At 33.3% G+C, this 25189-nt stretch overlaps 1 protein-coding gene and 2 non-coding genes across 5 annotated transcripts in view; 1 reads left to right on the forward strand and 2 right to left on the reverse strand.

Annotated features, from left to right (window-relative positions):
* LOC105249231 overlaps window positions 1–25189 on the reverse strand; it is a 31118-nt gene that overhangs the window by 1417 nt on the left and 4512 nt on the right. Inside the window, exons 2-7 of one of the 3 annotated variants that reach the window (XM_011254546.2) lie at window positions 9526–10545; window positions 4635–4878; window positions 2259–2685; window positions 1740–1867; window positions 472–591; window positions 14–31 (exon numbers count right to left, since the gene is read on the reverse strand). In XM_011254546.2, the coding sequence (XP_011252848.1) occupies window positions 14–31; window positions 472–591; window positions 1740–1867; window positions 2259–2685; window positions 4635–4878; window positions 9526–10539 (1951 nt within the window). In that variant the 5' untranslated portion in view covers window positions 10540–10545. Of the gene's footprint in view, window positions 1–13; window positions 32–471; window positions 592–1739; window positions 1868–2258; window positions 2701–4634; window positions 4879–9525; window positions 10546–25189 lie in introns of all 3 variants that reach the window. The other 2 variants (XM_011254545.2, XM_011254547.2) reach the window with 2 other exon arrangements.
* On the reverse strand, window positions 8846–9007 carry LOC112638067. The gene has a single exon (XR_003122874.1). It is a non-coding gene; the product is annotated as a U1 spliceosomal RNA (small nuclear RNA).
* Window positions 18672–18743, forward strand: Trnaa-ugc. Its single transcript has one exon. It is a non-coding gene; the product is annotated as a tRNA-Ala (tRNA).

Consider the following 25189-nt stretch of genomic DNA (forward strand, 5'->3'; position numbering starts at 1 on the left):
CAAAAGTACTCACACCAATTGAGATTACGACCTACGGAAGGAAAAAAAAGAAATGAGAAGAGGACTTTGTAGATCAAGCGATTCAAAAGCAAGACTACAAATATACATTTTCCTACTGAAACTTTTGCACAAAATGTCCTACAAATATTTCTTTTCTCATCACGTATTTTAGAAATAATAAAATACTAGATATGAAAAATGTATTCAGAGAACACTCGAAAAATTGTTACTTTTTATCATAATAGGATCTAAATAAATGGTCGAAGAAATGCTTGATAAATGTAGGACATTGTGAAAAAATTCGGCAGATTTTTTTTTTTTATTTTCTCGATTACAATTAACGGTCTATTGATACATTCTACGAAAATCTTCTACGATAATTGTCCGCCCTATTACAACATAATATTTTTGTTTCGTTAAACATTTCGACACTGCTGTTATCGCGAAAAACAAAGAAAGAAAAACGCTCACCTAACGTGCAATTAATCTCGTCGGCTGCGTCCCAGCAATCTATCTTTCTGTCGCATCTCTTCTCCAACGGAAGGCAGGAGGTCTCGTTACCGCACTGGAAATGCGTCTCCAGATTGCAGGCTGAAAAAGAACGTGTAGTACAACTCGATAGTATCGCATTCTACTTGCTTTATGTACTTTGTCTCTCGGTGCTTGGAACGCTTATATTAAATATGGCAAGAGCAATATTTCCATTGTTAATTCGAGCGAGCAATTACACGTGAATTATCTGATCGAATTTGTGTTTTCATAAATATATGATTATATATGATTGTTACAAAAATATGGAAATTATCTCGTTCAAAATCTCGAGATAAAATTTGAACGATAATAGAAATTCGATAACAGAGACAATGACCGATATAAAATCATCTTATCGAATTTTGTTTTTTATCCTAATCTAGCAATATGGTACAAAGAAACAGTAATATTTTTTTCTTGTAAAAGTAACTTTGCATGTGCTTGTATTACATCTACAAACGAATAAAGCAACGATAAGATCCTTCTTGGAAAGGATATTTTTATTATAATTGACTATGAATTACGTATAATATTTAATATTTAATTTGATTACTAAATTTGATAGTTTATATTATTTTCTAAGCTCTCCCATTTCGATTGGAATTGGATTGCATTATATTCTGTGATTATGCTCCAATTTTAATGCGGATTACATGACTAACGATATAAAAAAAAATAATAATAACCGAAGCCTTGCAAATAATGGCAAAGTAGAAAAGCCGATAACAGAAACTTATAGGTCACACCGAACTGGGGCAATGCGGTATGTTTTAACGAGAGACAAAGTCGCACGCGGATAGTGGCTTATGACGCTTCACGATATTTCAAGATCGAGGCGCGAGTAAATGAATGGTCACTACGTACTCACTTCGTTACGATTATTGTACAATTACACATACACACACGCACGCGACACATATATATTAAATACATATATATTAAAGCGTATATTTAATTATTATTTAATTACATATTATATATTATACAAGTAACAATCAAAACAATAGCAAGAGGATTCTTATAAATTTTGGCTACCTTCATTGAAGAAAAATGTAATATTAATTATAGGATTTCTTGTTTTTTTCTTGCCAAAAGGGTTAAAGTCAATATTTTAAACAAATTGTGTGTAAATTTAATCAAGTTTATTCTAAATCTTAAAAAAAGATAAATGCGTTTTGGATCTTTTCAATTGCGACTTTTATACTTACTACAATCGAACTCGTCCGAATGATCGTAACAGTTCATATGCCCGTCACAACGCTTGTACAAGGGGATGCACAGAGTATTGGAACAAGTCCATTCATTGTCCAGACAATAATGCTCAATTTCTACACATCTTTAAGAAACAATTGAGAAAACAAACAAAGAAATCAATTATAAATTTTTAAAATTCTCATGCCTGTATGAAATAATCAATAAAACACACACCGAATAATCTGATAAATAATAATTTATATATCAGGATTTCCTGGATCATATAAATAGATTAAATAAAATATTATATAATTATAAGATTATATCGTTACTAATATATCTGTTATTTATCTATATCATTAATTTTCTAATATAATTGCAACATATATTTTGCAAGATATTTTCCTCCATAACTTTACCAGCTCTTTATGGAGCTAAAACTGTGAAAAGATTCACTATTTGAAAATCTTTTATTGTGTGATTTACAATACTAAACGAATTCTCCCGAATCTGTCAATCAAAGATCAACGAACCTGAAGGCGTCTACGTCGAGGCGATGGCACTTTTGCTTGTCGATGATGCACAAACCGCCACATCCGGTGGGATCCTCACGATCAAGGAGGCTTCTGCATATCGGTACCTCATCGTTAACAAGAGCAACGCACACCTCACCTTCGAAGCAATCGTCGCAATATCTCGTCGCATTAGGATTTCGAGTCGTGGCTTCCGTTTCCACTTCCGTCGTCGGTGAAACGCTCTCCGGAAATGACGCCTCGCCGTTTAAAAAAGCGGCCATGGTAAACGCGTCGACGTTCATCGTCATCCCGCTCGTGACGATCAGATCAGGCTCGTCGTTCGGAATCACGGATGTGATCGGTTCACCGGATGTAACGTTCTGCTCCGTCAACTTGCTTGTCGACGACTTCAGGTACTGCTGAATGATCTGGAGTTTTTCTGGCTCTGCGAAAGAGGAGACTGTAATAAACGGATCAGTCATCAGATTAAAAAAACTTGTTCCTTATTCGTTTCGAAACCGGAAGTATAGATTAAATATATAACGCTTTGAGGCTCAACAGATATGTCTGCTTTTAATCATCGCCTATCCAAAAAGAAATTGAAATTAAAATATAACAACAGGATTGAAAATCCTTTAATTAAACAATTTTTTCTCTTGGTATTTTATGTACACATATACATTCATAAATATATATATAAACTAAAAAATATATATATACATATATGTAAATTATTTATATTTATATTATTATATACATTTATATTTATATTTATATTACTTTTTTAATTTATTTATATTTATATTTATATTACTTTTTTAATTTATTATGAAAAAAAGAAGTCTTTTTAATTAAATTTTTGTTAAAAAAAATGCAACTATAATATTATGTAAAAGCGAGCTTTAATGATGTTTTACATTATTACATTAATAAGAATCAGCACACATACAGAAACAAATCTGCATATTCTCCAATATTTCTTTTTTAATTTTTTAATTCTATCCTTAATATTAGAGACCGGAAACACTCAATTATTATACGGAACAAGTGAATAAAAAAAGTTTCTTACGTAAGTAGATTTTTTCAATTTTTTTTGCTCAAATCTCGGAGACTGAAAAGTGCCAATTTCCCAATTTCGTGTATTTAAGAAACGTGTTTCGTTTCTCGCGAATCCGCAGGATTCCATGGACGTGGCGTTTTGCACGGTCATTGGCTTTTGTCGCTTTTCATCGCGCATCGCGACGCGCGAGCGCGCTTCAATTCGATCGACCGCGCACGCGGACGAAGGAAACGTTTTGTTGACCCCGCGGTTAAATTCATCTCATCGTTGGACGAACAATTGCTGCGCTTCGTCGAATTAAACCTCGGCCTCGGCTGGATGCAGATATTTTTTAATTGTTCGAAACGATAAGGCGACGGCGATGCACAGCGAGTGCATCGTTTATTCCCGACCAATATAGGGCGCTCTAGCACGCAATCCCTGATAGAACGAGATGAAGAATTTATGAGGGTTGTAAATTCTATCGAGAGTAACAAAAGACTGTCATTCGTGATACTACAATGCAGAAAAACGCTGACGAAATAATTTGCGTTCGAAAAAATTGCGAGGAGATAATGACTTCAAATCAAACTTTTACTATAAAAAAAGTCAGTCTTCCTCCGCTAAAGTTTACAATGGAAATATCGCAAATCTGAGATAATTTAACAGCACGAAAGATGAGTCAATTTGCAATCAGTATAAGCGTAAGAAATGAATATGATAAATCAATAGAGATGAATATAATAAATCAATTTCTATAACATCCATAATAAATTAATTTCATAAACATTTGTTTTAATTGATAAACATTTTGATCAATCGATTAATCTCCACGAGCCGAGTAATATTTCATTCTGACAAACAAATGCGTATCTAGCAGCTGGTGAACTCATTTTTCACTTCATCAAATATTCATCGAGCTACTGTTATTATTTCAAGCGCACGCAATAAAGTAGAAGATAATTTCAATATATGTAAAATAATTCTCTACATTTTCTATTTTTTTCTAATACTTTTCTATTCAATTAATAGAGAAGCAAAAGATAAACGGAAATAAGCATCTTGTCGTGAGAAACTATTAATAAAAATCTCTTCTCATATTTTCAATAATTCTTCATCTAAATTCTTATTTAACAAAATAATTGAAAGAATATCACACAATTTATAATTCAGAAGTTAAGGAACAGCAGACGTATTTTTCTATATTCAACACTCCGGTTTGTATAAAAGCAACATTAGAAAAATTCAGAAAATTTTTTAAAGAATTTATAGAGTTATAATACTGGGAAAAAATTTTTTAAGGGCACCAGGAGTGAAACATGCGACGTGAAACTTAATAATAAGGATTTACTCACCGAAGACGATATACAACGCAACCCCAGCGACTCCCAGTAGGATCAGCAGGACGATCAGTAGAGGTACAAGCGGATTGGAACATCCGGATGTCTTCAGGGGACGAGCCAGATGAAGCGTCCAGCCACGACGATGTTTGTCAAGACGCGCCGGATGCGGTGGTGGATCGTTTCTGACACTTCGACGCAGATTAACGCGATTCTGCGAGGTCGGTGTGTGCGTCCGCGTTGGCAGCGAATAGGCTCTCTAAAGCAGAAAAAAAAACATGATGAAAACGACCGACGCTAAAACGAATATGAATTTACGAGCGGAACGTAAATCTTAGAAATGATCTCGTTAAAAAGGTGGGGAGAAAATAAAAGCAAAAAATAAAAGAAAAAAATTCCTTGGGGAACGCGAGAAAAATTGATTCGAAAATTACTTTTTTATTACACAGTGTAATCGAAAAATAAATATAATTAGGATATTAAAAAAATTCCTGTAAGCATTCTACAATTCAACGTAACATTTCGAAAATAAATCCTCAATTTTTATCAACAATCAATTGGCAAATCTATAATTATATAAATATATGTGTATAATAAATTATACATATATAATTCCACATATATCCTATAAAAAAGAGAGAGAGAGAAAACTTTGCGACTAAAATAACAGACGTATAGATTATATCAGAGAAAAATTATTTCCACAACATCCCCCTTGTTTCTTCAATTTTTCAAATTCGCCAAAACCTAAAATTCGTCAAATGATCCGGAAATAATAACTGATTAATTGACTATATTATACGGTTTTGAGAGAGAGAAATGTCGACTCTAAAATGCGGTTTCATAATTTTTGCCGTCTGCCTCTCTCGACATTGCGCGGCTCGCTAACGACGAGGTTTACGTCGGGCTATAGATAGACGTTTTCCACTTCCGTTCCGTTTTGTTTCTTTATGTCGGTGCCGCGCCAGACGGCGGCTGTTTCTTCTTCTTCTTCTCTCGCGGAGGCTGTTAACTCTGATGATGAGGATTGGCGAAGTTGCGGACGACCGGTAAATCGACGAATTTGAGGCACCAAAACGCGCACTTCCGGTCCACAATTTCTCTCATAGTGAGTTCATGTACTTTATTTATTGCCCACTCGTATTGACCTATTTAATTTTCCTGCGTTGATTAAAATTTTTGGTACGACGCAAATATCCAGTGAACGTATATCTCCCTGGATATCCATTAATCTAGCCAGATATGCCGCGACAACCAGATCTTTCATATTCCTCATTATGGCTATACTCTATTTTATTTTTTATTATAAAAGATACTTTATCTAAAAAAAACTTTCGTAGAAAAGAACTTTCGTGTTATAAGTAAATTAAATAATATTTTTAATCTATTTTAAATCTATTTTAAATCTATTTTACTCACAAGGGGAGATCGCGGTTGACTCTTCATCGATTTTGATCTCCTTTGGTATAGTGAATCTACATCGAAAAAAAGTTGATCCGTGTTCGAGCTTTTCGTCCAATGAGCCTTGCAAAAAAAATTTTTTTTTCCCGAAGTTTAGAGAAATTGCCAAGTTCGTTATCAGGCCTAAAGAAAGACACACTTTCGATCGGTGCCGCTAATCTAGTGGCAGAGCGCAAGAATAGTAATCCTGGAATCCCAGGTTTAGGACTTTGGGCTGTCATAATTTTTTTATTTTTTTTTTATTTTTTTTTAATATTTTATTTATATATATATATATATATATATATATATATATATTTATATATATATATATATATATATATATATATGTATATAACATGTATTATTTATTATGTTAAATAAATATTCGGCATACTAATAATGTTATAGTACACACTTTTCATTTTTCATAGCTCTGCTTGTGAATGGTTGCTCACTGATTTCTAATTTTGATTTCATTTTTAAATAATCGAAGTAAAAATTATACACAGGCGAAATAATACAGTGTAAAAATACGGGAAAAATGTCTTGCGTCTGACTACTAGCAGTTGCTGTAACAGAACAAGACTGATTTTCTACGATCTTCTAAAATCTTTCGAGAGTCCTTCTAGAACCCTTATTGATGGACAGGACCCTTCCCCCTCCCCCCTGCGTAACGTTTTCTGTAACGATACTTTAACGGGCATAGCATACAGCGGTTCACAGCAGGTAGAAAAACCGATTTTGTAAAGCTATGAAAAGTATGCATTCTAACACTATTAGTAACAGCCCAAAATCCTGAACCTGGGATTCCGGGATTATTATTCTTGCGCTCTGCCACTGGACTAGTAGCACCGATCGAAAGTGTGTCTTTCTTTAGGCCTGATAACGAACCTGTCAATTTCTCTAAACCTCGGGAAAAAAAAATTTATTTACAACGCGCATTGGACGAAAAGCTCGAACACGGATCAATTTTTTTTCGAAGTAGATTCACACCAAAGGAGATCAAAATTGGTGAAGAATCAACCGCGACCTCCCCTTGTCAGATAAATATTAAAAAATGTAAACGTTAAATACATTAAATACATTATAAAATATATATTTTAATTAAATACATTATAAAACATTATAATATATTACGTTAAATACATTATAAAATATTTTTATAATTTTACTTAATTTTTTTTATATTTACCAGAAACTTTATAACTTATATTTTATTTATAATAAAATTATAATTCAACGCTTCTCGCGCGGACTACGGTTTCTCAGCTTCGTTAAAGCGGACGGAAGTCTCGAGGAAACTATCTAGAAAGCATAACACAAACTAAAAGACGCTCAAAATAAAGTCACACCTGCGAATCTATTCTTAGAAAATGGCCTTTGAGTAATCCTGATATCATATTTATTTTTTAGATGAAAGAGGAAAGAGATGATCTCCTTCAAATTGATGATGCGCTTAAAGTTTTAAGAAATATATATATATATATTCTAAAAATATACAAAGAAAAATCAAACTCCAATAATATTTTTTACGGACAAACTATAAAATAATTCAAGATGCAAGATAAAGTATGCAAGATATTTCGCGCAAATAAAATACAATTTGCATAGTTCAATATATTAATATTTAATTAAAAATCTTTGCATGTGAAAAAATTTGTCATAAATCATTATCAATACCTGATAAGACGTGTATTTTAACACTACGTAATAACTCTACTCAAACTTGGTTATTCTCGCATACGATTACGTAAAGAAAATAAAAGTAGAATAAAAGAAAAAGAATAAAGAGATCAAGGAGATTAATTACCACGGAATTCGATGATAAAAACGAGCTTTACCTTCATTTAGGGCTGTTCAACTCTCTCAATCGTCGTTGATTAAAAACAATCACATTTAATGGCACGCGATGGAGAGCGGTTTAACGATACCCCGATACACTCCACGGAATGTCAAAGATGCCAATCGACCCGCTTCTGTCACGAAGCTCTAAAAGCCGGAGGGGACCGTTCTTTCTCTCTCTTTCTCTTTTTTTTCGCTCGCTCATGCGTACACTCGGCACGCGCGACGTGCACGTGTGCAGCGATGACATAACCAGTCGTCGTTGCCACTCGTTTATTGAGCATACACATGTCTCTAAATGCTAATACCGTACAATGGATAGACTCATAAAATAATAACAATAATCAAACTCTAAAACTTATTCTGATAGGTCCAAAGCGCAAGCACAATAATGATCTAATCCATTTTTTGTAAGAAACTTCGGAAGAAATATTTGTGGATAATTATTTATATTGATTTTGAATGAAATTTGTAAAACATCTTCAAAACATGCAATCAATAGAGATTTTCTACTAAAAATAGACAAGAAATCATTCTAAGAATATCCTTTCTCACCGTATATTTATAAAATGATATTTCTTGCTCTTAAAAAATTAATAAATTAATGTTTATTTGTTAATAGAAATCTCACATATCTATACTTATTGTCTTATTCTTCTACATTTAAATTATATTTATATTACATTTATATTAAATATAATTTATATTAAATATATTTATATTAAATATAACTTATATTAAATTATATTTATAATCAATTCATATTTATAATCATATTTATATTTCTCCTTAAACATACGCCTATAATTAATTAATAACAATATTATACGTGATTATATTAATTTTTAAATTCGGAAAATAAAATACGAGAAACTTGTGCTATTTATTATCGTTGACAATAGCGATGATAAAGGAGAATTCTATGATTACATTGATCTTATCCGGGACAGCGCGAACGCAGTCCCGACTACCAAAAATTATACGCCCGAGATACCCACTTTAGGGGTATTCGCAAGGGTCAGCCTAACCGTAGTGCAATGGAAAAGCCTCACCCTGGAGGAACCGCCTTTTTGATCACGGTAGCCTCTGCGCCAGGTAAGTATGCCTTCCGGACCGCGCAACCTCTTAATACTACCTGTTTGACGAATTTCTAATGCGAGAAACTTGTATCTGAACGCGCCACGTAGCGGTTACATTGTCCAACTAAGTCTTCTGGCAGCCAGTCGTTTAATCGAAACTAGTCGGGCAGTGATTCTCCGACTCCTCTTTACCCAGTAAAATTCTAAATATATTCTTCGCGTCGTTATATTGCATTTTGCGTTATTGCAGTTGATTTAAATTGATTTAAAAACCGTAAAACGAAGCGCTTTTCTTCCTGCATTTTATACATGACGTTGTATTTAAATTAAAAAAATAAGTTCATTAAGATTCAAAAAGTCTTCGTATCATTTTTATCCTTTCGCGAGCTAAAATATTTTTCTACCAAGAGATCTTAATTCGCGTATCGTTAAATAAAATATTTATACAAAAGATATATGCTTATATAAGAATACTATACTGCATCTATAAATTTAAAAAATGTATGGATGGAAAATAGGAGACGTTTTTGCAAACAATTCACCTGAAAAGGATTCTGCTCCTTGACGTCGGTGTAGAATATCGGTTGCTCCTTGCCGTACCAGCGATCCTGCGAGTAGATGGAATTAATCCTCATATCCGTTCCATTCCTCGATACTCCTAGAATCTTGTTCTGGTTGCTCTGCGTCACCTGGTCCAACATTCTATCGTTCACCAGGAACCTGGCCGCGTTCTCCGCGGTCGAGTGCAATTCATTCTCGAGAAATGCCGAGGAATTCTTGACGCCGATATCTCCGAGGCTCGTTCTTTTCACGATCGGATAGATCTTAATGTTCTGTGGCCTCAGCAGCGATTCCCGGAACAAAAAGCTGGACGTAAAATCCTTGTTTCGTTGATTGATCTCGTTCTCTCTTAAGATCGCATCCTCGCTACCGACCAGCTTGTCCAGCTTTTCGCAGGAATTCGCAACGGCCAATTTGCTTCTGCAATGTTTGCAGTCTTTCTTCTTGCGTCTACGATTCGTCCGTCGATCAGGCTGCACCGAATCTCGCGACGAATCCTTCTCTCGTGGTGACAAGGACACCACGTTTCCGAAAAGGTCGCCATCAGCAAAGGGTCTTGGAAGATCGCGAGGATTCTTGGAGGCTTCCTCGAGGACATCTTCCTTTGTTCTGGACACTGCTCGCGAAGAGGAGATCGCGTTATCGTGGTTGGCGCTGATTTCAGCCAAGTCTAAAGTCAAGTTCTGTTGGAAGGATTTGTCGAGAATCGCGGTAGTCGTTATTGACGATGGTTCATCGATCCAGGCTTGTCTAGCAAGATCAGTCGATTGATGATCCTTGGTCTCGTGAGTCTCATCCGGAAACGATATCCTCTCGGAAAATTTAGCTACTGTATCGGAGGAGATGTCCTCGTAGACGTGACTCTCGGGATGCGTCCTTGCAGCGACAGGATCATTTAGCTCGATCGTGTCATGAGGCTGCCGATAACGAGACTCGAATGTGGACTGCTCTTTTTCCACTCGCGATTGCTCCTCCTCGTAACCTTGGTTCTCCATCTGAAACTAAAGAAAGAAGGTGCGAAATTAGTGAGACATTTTTAATTTTTAATACTGTTATTTAATTAAACTTTAGGAAATCAATAATCGCGCGATAATTATTAACAATTTTGCGACGAGTTATTTTTAGAATTAGATCACATTTAAGGAAGTTGTAAGATAATACATACATCATGTACACTAAGAGAGGCGTCGTATTATTAATGTATTCGGAATCAAAAAAGAGCCAACACGATTAAAATAAAATTTCGAATTTTCGTTACAGCAAATTGCATGCATGAACCAAATTGTTTTTTATTCTATTTGCAAAAGTAAGACATGTTCAGCGAATATTTGTGGTTGATAATTTGTGGTTGATTAATGCTTCTTCTTAAGAAATTTGCGTATGAAAAGCAAACTATAATTGTTTCTAGCAAAAATATCCGCACGTGTACTTGAACAATTTGAAGCTATCACATTCATGAGAGAGGAAAAGAAAGAACGCGGAGAAAATAGAAGGGACCGAAGCTATATATGTATATATATGGGGGAAGATGAATCGAGCGTCTCTCGTTAAGGGAGGCATCCACACGATTGTCGCAATTATCGCGACTTGACTCTCCGATTGATCCCTGCCGGACTCATGACATCATTCACGAGCGCGCCCGTGGGATCACCCGTTTATTCTTAATTCGTCTCTGTGATGTTTACAGCAATACGCTTAGATTTCCGCAATTTTACACGTGCCACAGATGCTCCCCCGTTTCAGCAGGAAGAATAAATCAAATCCCCCTCGCTGTTCATCTCCGTTCAATAAAACTTTTATAACAGAATATCCTTGAAAATCGACTTTTTAAAATTATAATTATAATTAAAAAATTATAATTATAAAATTATAATTATAATTTTTTTATTACAATTATTTTGAAAGCAAATAAGCATGTCATATGTATATATGTAAATTATATTATATTCATTTAATTATATCATATAATTATATATTTTACATGATAAGGAATTTACTTAAATTTCCATTTTCGATAGTCATTTAATGCATGTTCGTATTTCGACGACCAGCCACCGTTCCCGAAGGATTCGCGTCCGAAGTCGATGCGATACAAAGAGCCTATTCACTAATAAATACAATTAGCGCGTCGCGCACAGTATCGAGATTATTTCCAGTTGCGTCAGCGCGATGCGTCTCTCGTCTCGCCGCACAGATTCCCGTTAGATTAATAATCCTGCCGACCGTCGTATTAGAAATCAATCCGATTAATCCGGCGCTGATTCACAAGCACGCATTCATGACGCATGGAAAAACGACGTCGCGAAATCGCGATTTTTATCATGCGCCGTGATTCCGCAAACGCACGCACCGCCATCGTCATCATCGTGCGCGATGAAAATTTTAATAAGCTAAAAGCTAAAGGATATACCGCGACATACATTATTCACGATCGTTGCGAATCGGCGGTTTACATAAGAACACGCGCTTGATTTCTTTCGATGAAAAACGAGCAGGATATCCTCGATTAGATCGCGACTTTCCTCTAACGATGGAATGTTGTGAATGAATGAGCTTGGTTTGCGAAAGAATATCGAGTCTGAGAGAGATTTCGCTTAAATAATATATTATTTATTGATATTAATCTTTAATTAGAAGAATATAATATCTTGAAATATATCGAAAATGGTATTTCTGAAGAACTTTTGATCAATAATGCAATTTATGACATGATTAAGATAATATTTTACATTTTTCCTTTTCTCTCCCGTTTTTAAAATTGATATTTTCTACGCTATAAAAAGAAATTGAATTTATAATATAATTTATTTTCTTCACATTAGAATATTGGTGTTGCTAAAAATCCAATGCAAACATTATATTAGTAATTAACAATAATTTTTTTTTGCATTTCTGTTCAAAGTATATATCTCCTTGCCATTTTATTTATTTTACGTACGTATACATGATAAATTATTTAATACGTAGCTTTACGTAGCTTCAAATTGACGTGAGATAAATGCATAGATCGCGCACAAATGCACCCATTGGGTAGACAAAGCATATGGACTAATTTTATAGTCTACGCGAGCAAGCTCGGTTACATATCACATATTTCTACCAGTCACATCAAAGCACATTCTTCAGCGTGCCAACATGGCTATTTTTAACATTTCGCAAGGCTATCTCATTGAAAAATATTACCTTACACTTCTCTCTCTTTCACATTTTTCTTTTAATTGTCTCCAATCTAATATTAATAGTACAACTCACAGAAATAATCAATTTTATTATTGGACACTTTTTTTTCTTATAAATGATTTCCGATCAATATAATAGTATTGAAAAGTCATGCATTAAAAAATATGCATTTGAAAATATTTTTGTTTCAATTATAAATAAATTTAATTAGCATATATGTATAATTATCAATCATATAAATTTAGATTTAGTTAGATTTAAAAAAGTTATAAATCATGATTTTATATAAATAATTACTAGAGAGAAAATCCATGCTGATAAATACATAAATAAAAATAGAAATGCAGATCTGTAAAGTATGTGTAAAGATAAATATATACTATATTTATATTCATATAATACAAATCTTTCTGCGATATTTAAAAAATGGCAAGATACATTGAATATGTGACACACGTTTGTCTTATTGCATTTATAGAATTACTGCGAGCCGCACGATGCGATCCTCTCGCAATTTTACTCAAGTGTACACAAGGAAAAGGCCGAGACGAAGGACGAGACTCCTCCTTTTCCACCTGCGTTTCCTGCGATAGACATTCAATGAGCTATCATTAAAGTCATTATGTGCGATTGCAGCTTGCCACGTATATTTTTCGTTTCTCCCGCCTGCTCAAGTTATAAATTTTTTTTCACGTAAGAAGGTACGCACATTGTATAAGTCATATTATTATGATCACGACTGGTAATCAGTATGTTAAATTAATATTTAACTACAATCGCGAAGAAAATATTTTTTTTAATTTCTTTAATTTGTATACTTATCTTCCCTCTTAATCATTTCCAGAGATTTATTTTCGACAAATTTGAATTATGAGAAATCACTACTTGTAACAAATTATTGATTATTACGATACAATCAAAGCTAGAATTAAAATTGTTAAATTAGCAAAAATTTTTTAAATTTTAAGTCGACAAAAACCAAGTTGAGATTTTTTTTTAAATTAATTTTGCTATATAATTAATTATCTATAAAAACGGGACAATTCTCGAATATCTTATATCGACGTTAAGAAATGTATGCTACTTTCATTGTATCACAACATATGTTTATGACGTGATGATGCTACTTAAGTTACATTGTGCGTCAACAAACGGATAATTACGGAATATCAAGAATAATTGCGGCTTTAAAGGCAATCCGCTTGCATTCGAATAAACACTGTGCGAATTTACGCATTCCATTGTCACTCGCAATGCACACGAAGAACGAACCGGAAACAGGGTCGCTCTTCTTTTCAGTCTCTTTTTTTGTCCGACTACTACTCCGGAAGGTTACTGGAGTAATTATGAAAAACGTGAGTGCCAATAATTAAAAGTCCCGACTAATTACTTTTCGTATTTGTTCGCAGAAAGAAAATTATACTTTTTCGTTTAAAGTTGAGGTATTCGTTTAAAGTTGAGGTATTCGAAAATAGGAAGAGGACAAAAAAAAAAATTCTGCTAGCAAGAATCAATTTGATTATATATTATATAGGATGTTTCTTAATAAGTGCGAACAATTTTAGGAAATGATTCTTTATCGAAAATTAGGAGTAAAAATTAGGTTTTTATTTTTTAAGTTTTTAGGTTTTTACTATAATTTTGTTTTTATTCCAATTTCTCCAACACTTACTATAATTTTATTTTTATTTTAAATTTTAACTTCTTATAATTCGAAACCTATGTTATTTAGCATCGTGCTGTATACGATAACGTATTTTATTTTTTTTTTCTTGAAAACTACTAATTTTATGAAAAAAATGAAAGAAATAAAAAAGTTTCTAAATAAATCAAACTTTTTAATGCATATTTTTAGATTTTAGATGATCATATTCCGGTCCATTAAAAAGTTTTAATAAAAAAATTGAATAGATATTGCTAGTTTCATCCCCTTATAACAATACGGCAAAGAATTATCTCCTAAAATTTTTCGCACTTATTAAGAAACACCTTGTATAATGTACTATATATTTGGAATAAAAACTTTTTTTCTCGCGAAAATACATCCCCCTTTTCGGTAACTGGTGTAATATTGGACATATTTGTTAGATTTGTGATCTGAGAAAAGTTTAAAATAAAATATCATCATGTTAACGATGATGAACAATCGGGTACATTGTTCAACAAGATGTGCATTGATAATGAATGCTAAAGCATGTTGTGTATTCAAGTGGATCGATTTATGAAAACCTGTTTTGAAGCAATAAAAAAGATGTACGTTATAAATTTACAGACAATATTGTCGGCAATATTATCAATAAAGGGGTAGCCTTTCGGCGGCGGTATCATGGAAGGCTATAGGCGCCGATCGGTCGCTCGACTACTAATGGTTAATTACTTCTCATATACGCTTGTAAGGATGCCATCTCTTTTTACGTCAAGTGGTGTCCAATTTATCGCGCGGAACGAGTTAAACGACCGGCGAAGAAATGCCTGCGCCCGATGAAGAAGCCCGTTTTTCCGAAGTCGACCGTTTTTTTCTCGGATCAACGATCACAGACGACCGTTCGTGGTGTCGGTTTCCATTTCCGTAGGTGGTTGAACCGACGATCTCGTGAAGACAAAAATCAAGAATCAATTATCGATACTTGAGAAAATAATATTCGTCCTTTACATATGTATCATACTTCTAGCTTTGTGTTATAAAATACTCCATTTTTATATACAAAATAAAATACTTGGACAAACACGCAGACCAATTTGCAGTTAATTTTGAAGGTGTAAAGTCTTAGAAAAATTATTTAAAATATTTATCGAAAGATTATTTTCCTATAAAAAATTAAAATTGAAAACAAAATTCCACGCATAATGTACATATATTCTTAAAATATATTCTGAAAAAATTTAAATTTAATTAAAACTATTAGTTTTAAAATTTGCATCGCTACTTTATTTTATAATTAAAAATTTCTTTTTTCTCGTAGTAGAAATTATCGAGATGGTGGATTTGCTGTTCTTAAGAGATGAATTTTTGCAATTATTTTAGTTCAAATTTTTCTCAGTTTCTCACAATCGATATTATTTCCGGTCCAACGGAATAATTGGATTGGTCAGCGATCAATTAGAAACTACTCATTGCAACGGGTACACGTGGCGCATCATTCGCGTGTTAAAAAGTTTCGCGTAGAAACAACTTAAGCTGCGTTGAGGGTCATTTTCTGAGCGTGAGACTTGGACGGGTGCCCTGAAATGATTGTGTGGCCGGCACGTGATTGTGTGCGTGCACGTAACATGGGCGTCGAATATTAGACAAGGTAATCCAATAACAAAAACAAGTATTTTATTACTTTATTCATATACGGTAAATTAACATTTGCATAAAAAAATTCTTGGAATCTAATTGTAATATAAAAATTTTTCAAAAAAATCGTAGATTTCTTCAAACTTAGAAAATTGAGGAAAATTCTGATATCTGTTTAAAAAAAAATTTGAGGATTTTAATCGCAATTTAGGCTGCATCTGGGAAAATCTGGAAGATTTCTACGCGAGTAGAAAATTTATTAAATCAAGAATATGATAACTTTTTAAATTCTTTAATGTGTGATTATTCTTGACGAACAATTTTGAAATTAAATTACTACAAAAATAAAACTATGAAACAATTTTTTTTATTTAAATGTCACAATACTTTGTAAAATATACGCATTATATGAACGTGCGTAAAAGAGAATTATAATAAACAATTTAGATAATATAATTACAAATACGTTTTTTTAACCAAGCTAAGAAGAAGAATCAAAATGAATAGAGGAAAACAGGCAAAAAACCACAGCGCTAGGTTAATGATAGCTACAATTAAAAGAAAATTTTAATATATAATAAGTCAACACATGTTCATATAAAAATAATCAGTTGACGCTTAATTAAAACGACAGACGTACACGTAACAGAAAAAATTTGAAATTAATCTGCATTTTCTTGAATTGAAGCATCTTTAAGAAGATATATTTTCATTCTTGCTTAACGGATTATGTTTACTGCTTTTTTATCAGTCTTGGAAGGTTAGCAGGTGAGCATCACATATGGCCGTTTCGCGTGTGGAAATTTCCGTGTTAATATTTTCTCTCTTTATAATTATGCGTGCGCCTTTTATTATATCCGATTTATCTTATATTGTTCTTGTATTTATTCTGTTTGCGTCCGTGAGATCTCTTTATATTGACTTTTTTTCTTTATTGCGACTTTGATTTATGTTTTGTTTTTATAATTTTCCATTAATTTCAAATTTTTTCTGTTAGACATTGATAATGATCCGAACGGGATCGAAACGTATGTCTGTCGTTTTAATTAAGCGTCAACTGATTATTTTTATATGAACATGTGTTGACTTATTGTATATTAAAATTTTCTTTTAATTGTAGCTATCATTAACCTAGCGCTGTGGTTTTTTTGCCTGTTTTCCTCTATTCATTTTAATTGTTATCTTATAACCACTTTTATAATTTTATATTTAAGAAGAAGAAGTTTTTTAGGATTCTCATGAAAAATTCGGTCGGCGCCCATGTCTCATGTCTCTAAACCTGGTTGTTTGGTCGCACGTGTCAACCATATGCCGCCGTGCGTTTTCACCCGCAGCTACGCACCGGCGTTACGCACCGATCGTCATTATAAGTTGCATCGAGGGCCGAGAGGATAATTAATCGCGAGCACCTCAGTGCCTTGGTACATACGTTAGAATACGACCCCTCGGAAATACGTAATGTTACCCATCTAATGAATTTATTTGCCAATGGGATACACAAATAAAACCAGTCTCGGACAATGTGAGTTATTTGCGAAAGCAGGATGAACGTTGCAAGTGTAATATATCAAGATCCTAACTCGTATGTACATCGAAATAGCAAGAGATTGTTAGAGAGATAGAGTCTTATAATTTGATTATTTGCTATCTTAAGAAATTTTTATCAAAACACTAGTTCTTGAACGGTAATTTGCAATTTCTATGAATTATGCAACGAATTTATATAGAACATATATCTTCGATATATCGAGTCATTTTTTATAGATTTTTCGACGAAGCCAATATTTTTTTCTTAATTTTCAAAAATACTAAAGTGTCAAAAGTCGACAACTTGCGATCTCTCTCGATATTTTCCTTTTAAAACATTACAATATTTTATTCGAATATTCTATATAAATTACACTTCTCATCTTTATAGATTCCCCAACCGAGATCCATGGAATTCTGAAAGATCTGATCGAGTTCCAATTGAATCTCAGAAAGTTGCGCTTCTTCGTAAAAATAACGTAAACTATCATAGTTTAGTCAAGAGCAAGTAACAAGAGAAAGAAACAGGAGGAGAGCTCTTGTAAACACTTGCCCCGCGGACAAATTCACGTCCGGCGAACGGAACTTCGCTCTGCGAAAGAGCAAAGAGTGAGTCACCCTCCTCCTCCCCCCCTCTCGGAATTATTGTGCGACGCGCGCTTTATTGCGAGATTCTTCGGAAATGATATAACGATACGGCGCGTTCCGCTATATCGAAAAAACACACAATGGTGCATTATGCGAGAGCGCGGTATGCGCTTTGGTCCGCCCCGGTATAAGGCCCTCGCGAGTCCGTTCTCCATAATCCTTTATACGCTCTCTATAATCGAACCTGCTTTTTACTGTCTCAGAAAGATTTAAGGCAATTGCCGTCGATATGGACGTGGTTACATGGTTGAAAAACCGGAGCGCATTTGCAAAATTATGTTTTGTTGCTTTTTTCTCCCAAGTAATGATGATAAAATAGCATTAACTGCGAAATATCGATGAGGTCTCAACGAGTTTTATTATTAGTTTCTAGCTTGCGTTAGAGACATTAAGATATCGGTTTTTCATGTATTGTTAGAATTGATCAACTTTGATATTCTACTCCGAAAGCAATAAAAGTAGTGATGATCATACGATGATTTATTCTCGTTCGGGGATGTAGCTCAGTGGTAGAGCGTTCGCTTTGCATGTGAAAGGCCCCGGGTTCGATCCCCGGCATCTCCAATTTTTTTTTGTTACTTTACCAAAGTGTAAATACATTTAAGTGTATGTATGCTTCTATGCCATTAGTTCGCTAATGATATTCTTATAGGATAATTTCAAGATGGACAGAAAAGAATCATAGAAAATAGCAACAAACATGTCTATTTAAAATATCGACTTAATACATTTATCTATTTATGTAATTTATTTTTTTATTGATATATAGCATGAAAAAATTAAAAAAAAACAAAGAATTAAATCTATTTTTCTTTTAATAATAATTTTTAGATCATAATTGATAGATCTGCAAAAAGAAAAGATGAAACGTGTTTCGAGAATTGAATTTAAAATAATTTTTAAAAGATTTTTAGAGATCTTAAAAAATTAATTATCAGTATTTGATTATTGAAATTTACAAACTATATCTGAAACACCTGCAAGTCTCATTAAATGTCCATTTCATTATTATTAATGTCTCGAATAAAATTCCTCGATTATATTATTTTATCTAAGCCTTCTAGATTGAATATTCTAAATTAATGCATCTATTTCATTATTATTAATATTTCCAATAAAATTTTTCGATTATATTATTTTATCTACACTGAAAAAAAATTTGGTTGAAAATTTACCAACAAAATATTCTGTTGTACATACGTATCGGACAATATATTTAGTTGGGCAAAACAAATTTTGCCTTTTTCAACCAAGTTTTTTTTCAGTGTAAGCCTTTTAGATTGAATTTCTAAATTAATTATGGATATTCTTGTCTAAGAGATGAAATTAATAATATTAATTAATAATAATAATGAATGAATTTAATAATAAACAGAACATTTAAGACATCAAACATGTGCGAATAAAAAATGCTCCATCTTATATTTAAAAATCAATTTAAGCTCCGATCTATTTTAATCAACGATCCATCCGTGGGATTATCCTACCCTTTTCTTTCTTTCAGAAATTCATGCTTATCAATTAGAAATTTATTTTCTCTTAGCAGAAATCCGTAATTTCCGAGAAAGTAAAGACTATATATAATTCTCGGAGTGGGAAGCTCATTTATAAAAATTTTTCGCGTGTAATCTTCTCGAGGGATCCCCCGAATAATATAATTTCAGACAAGCACAAACTCATTCGTCTTCGTAATGTCAATGTAACATCATTGGCCAATTACCATTATTGCACGCGCTCTTTCCAAAACTCTCCTAAACGCAAAACCGAGCGCTTCTCCCAGGGAAGAACCTCCGATGAAGGGAACGACGTGTGGGAGGGAGTGGAGGAAGGAAACGGCCAGGAAGGGCGGGCTACTTAACGGTCGCCGGAACGAATCTCGAAGGCCCTCTGGGGCTTCGGCATGTGGCTTATTATACCCGCTAATAAGCGCAGTATATCGTGTCGATTATCCGCTAAGTATAGGGTCCAAGCCAAAGGGCTATCGGGGGCTATCGGGCCGATGACTGCACGTCACTGGCATCCACGCAGCCGTAATTCATACGGTTCGCTATAATGGCCAGTCGCGCGCGCGTCCACGTATATATTGTACATATATTTCTGGCCGCCCACCCCTCTCGCCACGAGCAAGACAAATAAATCAGAAAATTTATATCCGTGCGGCGGATCCCCGAAAAGAATCGCGACGGGACGTTGCTTGAGCGCCAGGAACGCGAGTCTTTCGGGGAAGGGATCTCGAGTCTCTCCTAACTTTTCAATCGCGTGGATTTAGCGATCCGTTTATGTACTCGGTCCCTTCCTTCATGAAAAGAAAAACAAACTTGCGAAATCGCAAGTTCACGATCTTCGGAATTTCAAGACACATAAACAGCTACCGATAATTAAGCTATTTATATTTCAATTTCCGCGTAATTCAAGAAGTAGATAACTGAAGAGTCTTTATAGAGACAGAAAACATACGCGGATTAATATCGCGTTTAATACGAACTTTGATACGTGCTAAAGCAGAACCGGCACGTCAAACCGATAAACATAAACAGACTTACAACGAGGGATTGAACGGAGATTTAAACGGAAACAGATGCCCGTAGAGCCTGTGTACTCTAAGCGTATCCGGTTAACGTGCTCGATATCGCCTCTTATCGGTTGCACGTTGCGGAATGCGCCTTGGTGCATCGAGCGATACTAATTTTAACGTTCACCCGATTGTGTTGTATACATGTATGTATAATGTATTCGTGCCGTAAACGTGTAGCATGCGCGTGAATTCTTTAAAAGATAGTCATTCATTGTAGAACCAGAAGTGTGCCAGGCTATTTAATTTCACTCCAACATATTCTTTGCCTCCTACAATTGACATTTTAATTTCTCTTTTATATTTCTCGCGTATAAATATTTTAGGATATAATATATTATATATTTTATCAAATAAAATATAATATTAAAATAATATTAAAATAATATAATAATATTAAAATAATATTAAAATAAAAATTAATATAAAATATTAAAATAATATAATAATATTAAAATATAAAATAAAATATTTTATAAAAATATTTTTATTCGCACTTTGATGTATTTTTTTTCGAAATTTTTTAACATCACTTCTTGACGTGCATAAGATGTCGCAAAATCAAAGAGCACAACATGCTTAGATTCTATTAAGCGCGAGGGTCCCGTAAAACCGGAGCGCATCCTTCGGGAAAAGATCCTGCCTCTCTTCCTGGACTTGAATGTACTTTTTTTCCATTATCGAGTCGCGAGAGAGCGCGACGCGGAATTCTTATGCAAATAGAGAGGCATCGTCGCACGCCTTCGGCAAAGTAACCGCGGTGAGGCGCGCACAAAGGGACGCCAACAAACGTACCGGCCAGCTGACAATGCCGCGGGAGAAAAGACCGGAGTAGTCGTCACGCTCGAACAACGTTACACCCGAGGGTTTTATTTACACCTGGCGCATATGCCTGCACTTTGTAACACCGACCTACGCGGCGCCCACGCGTATGTACATATCCATCGAGACGTTCGTGTCTGCCACGACACTCGGATTTTTTTTTCTCAAAAATCCGCTCGCGCGTCTCTTCTCGCGATAACGAATTAGAATCTTTGGAGCATATTTTTGGAGAGAAATTTCTTCGAATAAAAATGAGACAAAAATACGAAATAAAATTAAAAGGTTACGAGACCATGGCGCAAGGTGTTAGAGCGTAAAAAAAGTAATAAAAGACTCTAAGTAAGAAGCATAATATATTAATAATCAGTTAGATATAAAATACATTCGTATCGATCTATTCAAGATTATTTTCAATGCTCAAGAAGTCGTTAGGATATAAACAAAATTAAATTTAAGTAATAAACAGAGCGCGATTACACAAAGACGGGCGCGATAGGAGGCAACTTAAACAATAAGTAAAATAATAACAGTCGCAAACGTTTTGAAACGCTAACATAAGATGTGACGAAAGCGCTAAGCAGTTAACAAACTAAAATAATTTTTTTAGTTTGTTAACTGCTTAGCGCTTTCGTCTTTTGTTAGCGTTTCGAAAGTTTGCGACCGTAATTATTTTACTTATTGTTTATGTTGCCTCCTATCGCGCCCGTCTTTGTGTAATCGCGCTCTGTTTATTAGTTAATTTAGTTTTATTTAGTTTTATTAGTTAATTTAATTTTATTTAGTTTTATTAGTTAATTTAATTTTGTTTATATCCTAACGACTTCTTGAACGTTGACAAGGATCTTGAATAGATCGGTCTCGTAGCCTTTTAATTTTATTTCGTAGTTTTATCATTTGGATCGTTTATTATTTTTCTGTATATTTAAAAATGACATTGTTTGCCAAGATGACGTATAATTATTGGACCAATTAAATATCTATTTGTTACAATACCCACAGCACAAAACATTGCAGCAATATTGCTGCAATGTTACAATAATATTAATAATATTGCTACCATATTCTGTCCTATATGGGTATTGTAATAAATACACAGAGAAAAATGTATACTGTATTCAAGTAAATATTATTTATTTTAAGTATATCATAAGTTTGTATATATCCGCAAATATATCTAAGTTTGCCACAAGCATTAAATTTAATTGAATATATTCTGAATTTTAGTAAGTGCAGTATTTTAGTCAAGAATATTAAATTAAAACAAAAATTTGGTTTGCTTACTACAAGAGTTGACATAAAGTAAGTTTGATTTTTCTTTGATACAACTTTACAATATTCTTGAAGAGAAAATAAATTCTTCTTTTGAATAAATGATAATGAGATTTTCTAACAATTGTGATGAGTATATTTTAAGATTATTATCAAAAATATATTCTTTGTTGAAGAAAACTATTACTTAAAAAAAAAAAAATAAACTGAATCGTTTTTCTTGGCGAATGATATTTAATAGAACGATATTTTTCTCTGTGTAGATTTAATTGATCCAATGATTATACAATGTTGTAATTGATCATTTTGGCAAACAATGTCTTATTTTTATCCGAAAAAATCTCTCTCTAAAATATTAATATAATAATTGAACAGATCTCTAAAATATTCTATTATAAATTCTACTAATCTCTATTATAACTCTCTAAAAATATTAATATAACAATTGAACAGATTACATAATTACGTAAATTATTACATTAATATTTATCTAATAAAAGGTTAAATTGATATTATTTTAGTTTGTTTGTTTTGATCGCTTTTAAATAATTCTTTATCTTATTGCAGATATTCTTATCGGAATTTAATTACAGAAATTTCGCCCTTCTTTAGATCGTAGCATTAACAATTATAACGAACGAATTCCCGACGCGTTATAGCGTTAATCAAGCTTGATTTACGACGACTGCATCCGTTAACATCGCAAGGCGATGTAACGTAGATTTAAGCGAGAATTCGATGTGTAATTTCGACAATTAGCGAATTCGGCGAACCCGACGAGGCTCGAAATAATCGATTCCTGTAAGCACCGAATGCCCTTTTTAATTCGATGATTCGGCCCACCAAAGTCTATATAGCGAGAGCGGATATACTGCAGGCAATTTAACAGGCGCGATATAAATAGGCGCCGCACCGCTCGGCCGAATCCGGGAAAAGTTTGCCGTGCATGGTCGAAACAACGTGGTGGAAGTGCAAAACACAGAGTACCATTATTTTTGCGTTATTTTATTTAACGCCGTGCAAATTTCCTCCCGCTATTACTCGCTGAATGCTTTATTTTGTCGCACATATACGCATAATTACAAGCAAGATTTATAGAAACGTTTATAGTTTAAAATATGCAATTAACCGACCTTATTCGCCGCGTATTTCGCATAATCGCGTCACAATATTCGAAATCATTATATTATTTTATTAGCGACATAATTATTCAAAAATTAATCTAGATTTTATTTGGTAAATATTAAAAAAGAGAGATTCTTTTGTTCTGTCGCGATATTAACTTGAATATAAAGCATCCTGGTAATTAAGACTCAAATCTCATTTCTGTTAAAATAAAGTTTATTAAAAATTGATGGAATAATAACGCGTTTTGCTATTTATATTTTAAAATATGTGTATAAACTTATTGTTAGTTTTAAAAAAAGATTTTGTAATTTTCATAGTTAAATATTTTCATCAAGAAGAGAAATCGATTACATAAATTTTAAAAAATTGATAAATGGAATAAAATTTCAAATTCTAGGAATCCCATGCATCGAATATATTGCAATTATAAAATTAAAAAACCTCTGTTAAGCTAGCAGGACCCAATTAGCAAAATCAAACCAAACCTATCACATTATTTAGTACCTATTTTGTACTAATTTGTATCACTAATAATAATTTTGTACTCTGTGCAATTTCTGAAAAAATCATGACCACTGCCACCTTAATATTAAGTCAGCAGGACCACAATAAAAAAAAAAAAAATCAAATCATGGATCAAAATTATAAATAAAATTACAAATTATAAATTTTAATTAAGTTTGTGTTATTTTATACATACATCTATAAAATGCAAAATATGTGCGTACGTGTGTATTACTGTTAATTTAATAATAACTAAATAATGTGATAGGTTTGGTTTGATTTTGCTAATTTAGTCCTGCTAGCTTAACAGAGGTAATTAAAAAGCATAATCATGTTTAAATGTTCACGATTTACATCGTATATGACGTGGCAAAGTAGGACGTAAACTATATCTTTCAGAGAAGCTTTCCTACGCGAGCAGAGAGAAAGAGATATAATGTAAAGAGAATATGATGCGCTTTAGCTATGATATCGATTATGCTACTCAAGATTATATATTCGCTGCCTTTAAAGTTAAAACTTTCAATTGCATTAAATGAAGACTATACATAATATGTACTACGTTTTACTCTGGTAAGAGAGAGGCCATGATATAGAAGTCACTAAAGCATTCTCTAGAGTTACAAATAATTAGATGTAATTCTACAAAATTGTACCATTAAATCTTTTTCTTAAATCTTGAAGAGAGAATCGACTATACATTAATTCTATGAAC

The sequence above is a fragment of the Camponotus floridanus genome, unplaced genomic scaffold (assembly GCF_003227725.1).
Source record: "Camponotus floridanus strain SB8 unplaced genomic scaffold, Cflo_v7.5 scaffold24, whole genome shotgun sequence".
NCBI lineage: Eukaryota > Metazoa > Arthropoda > Insecta > Hymenoptera > Formicidae > Camponotus > Camponotus floridanus.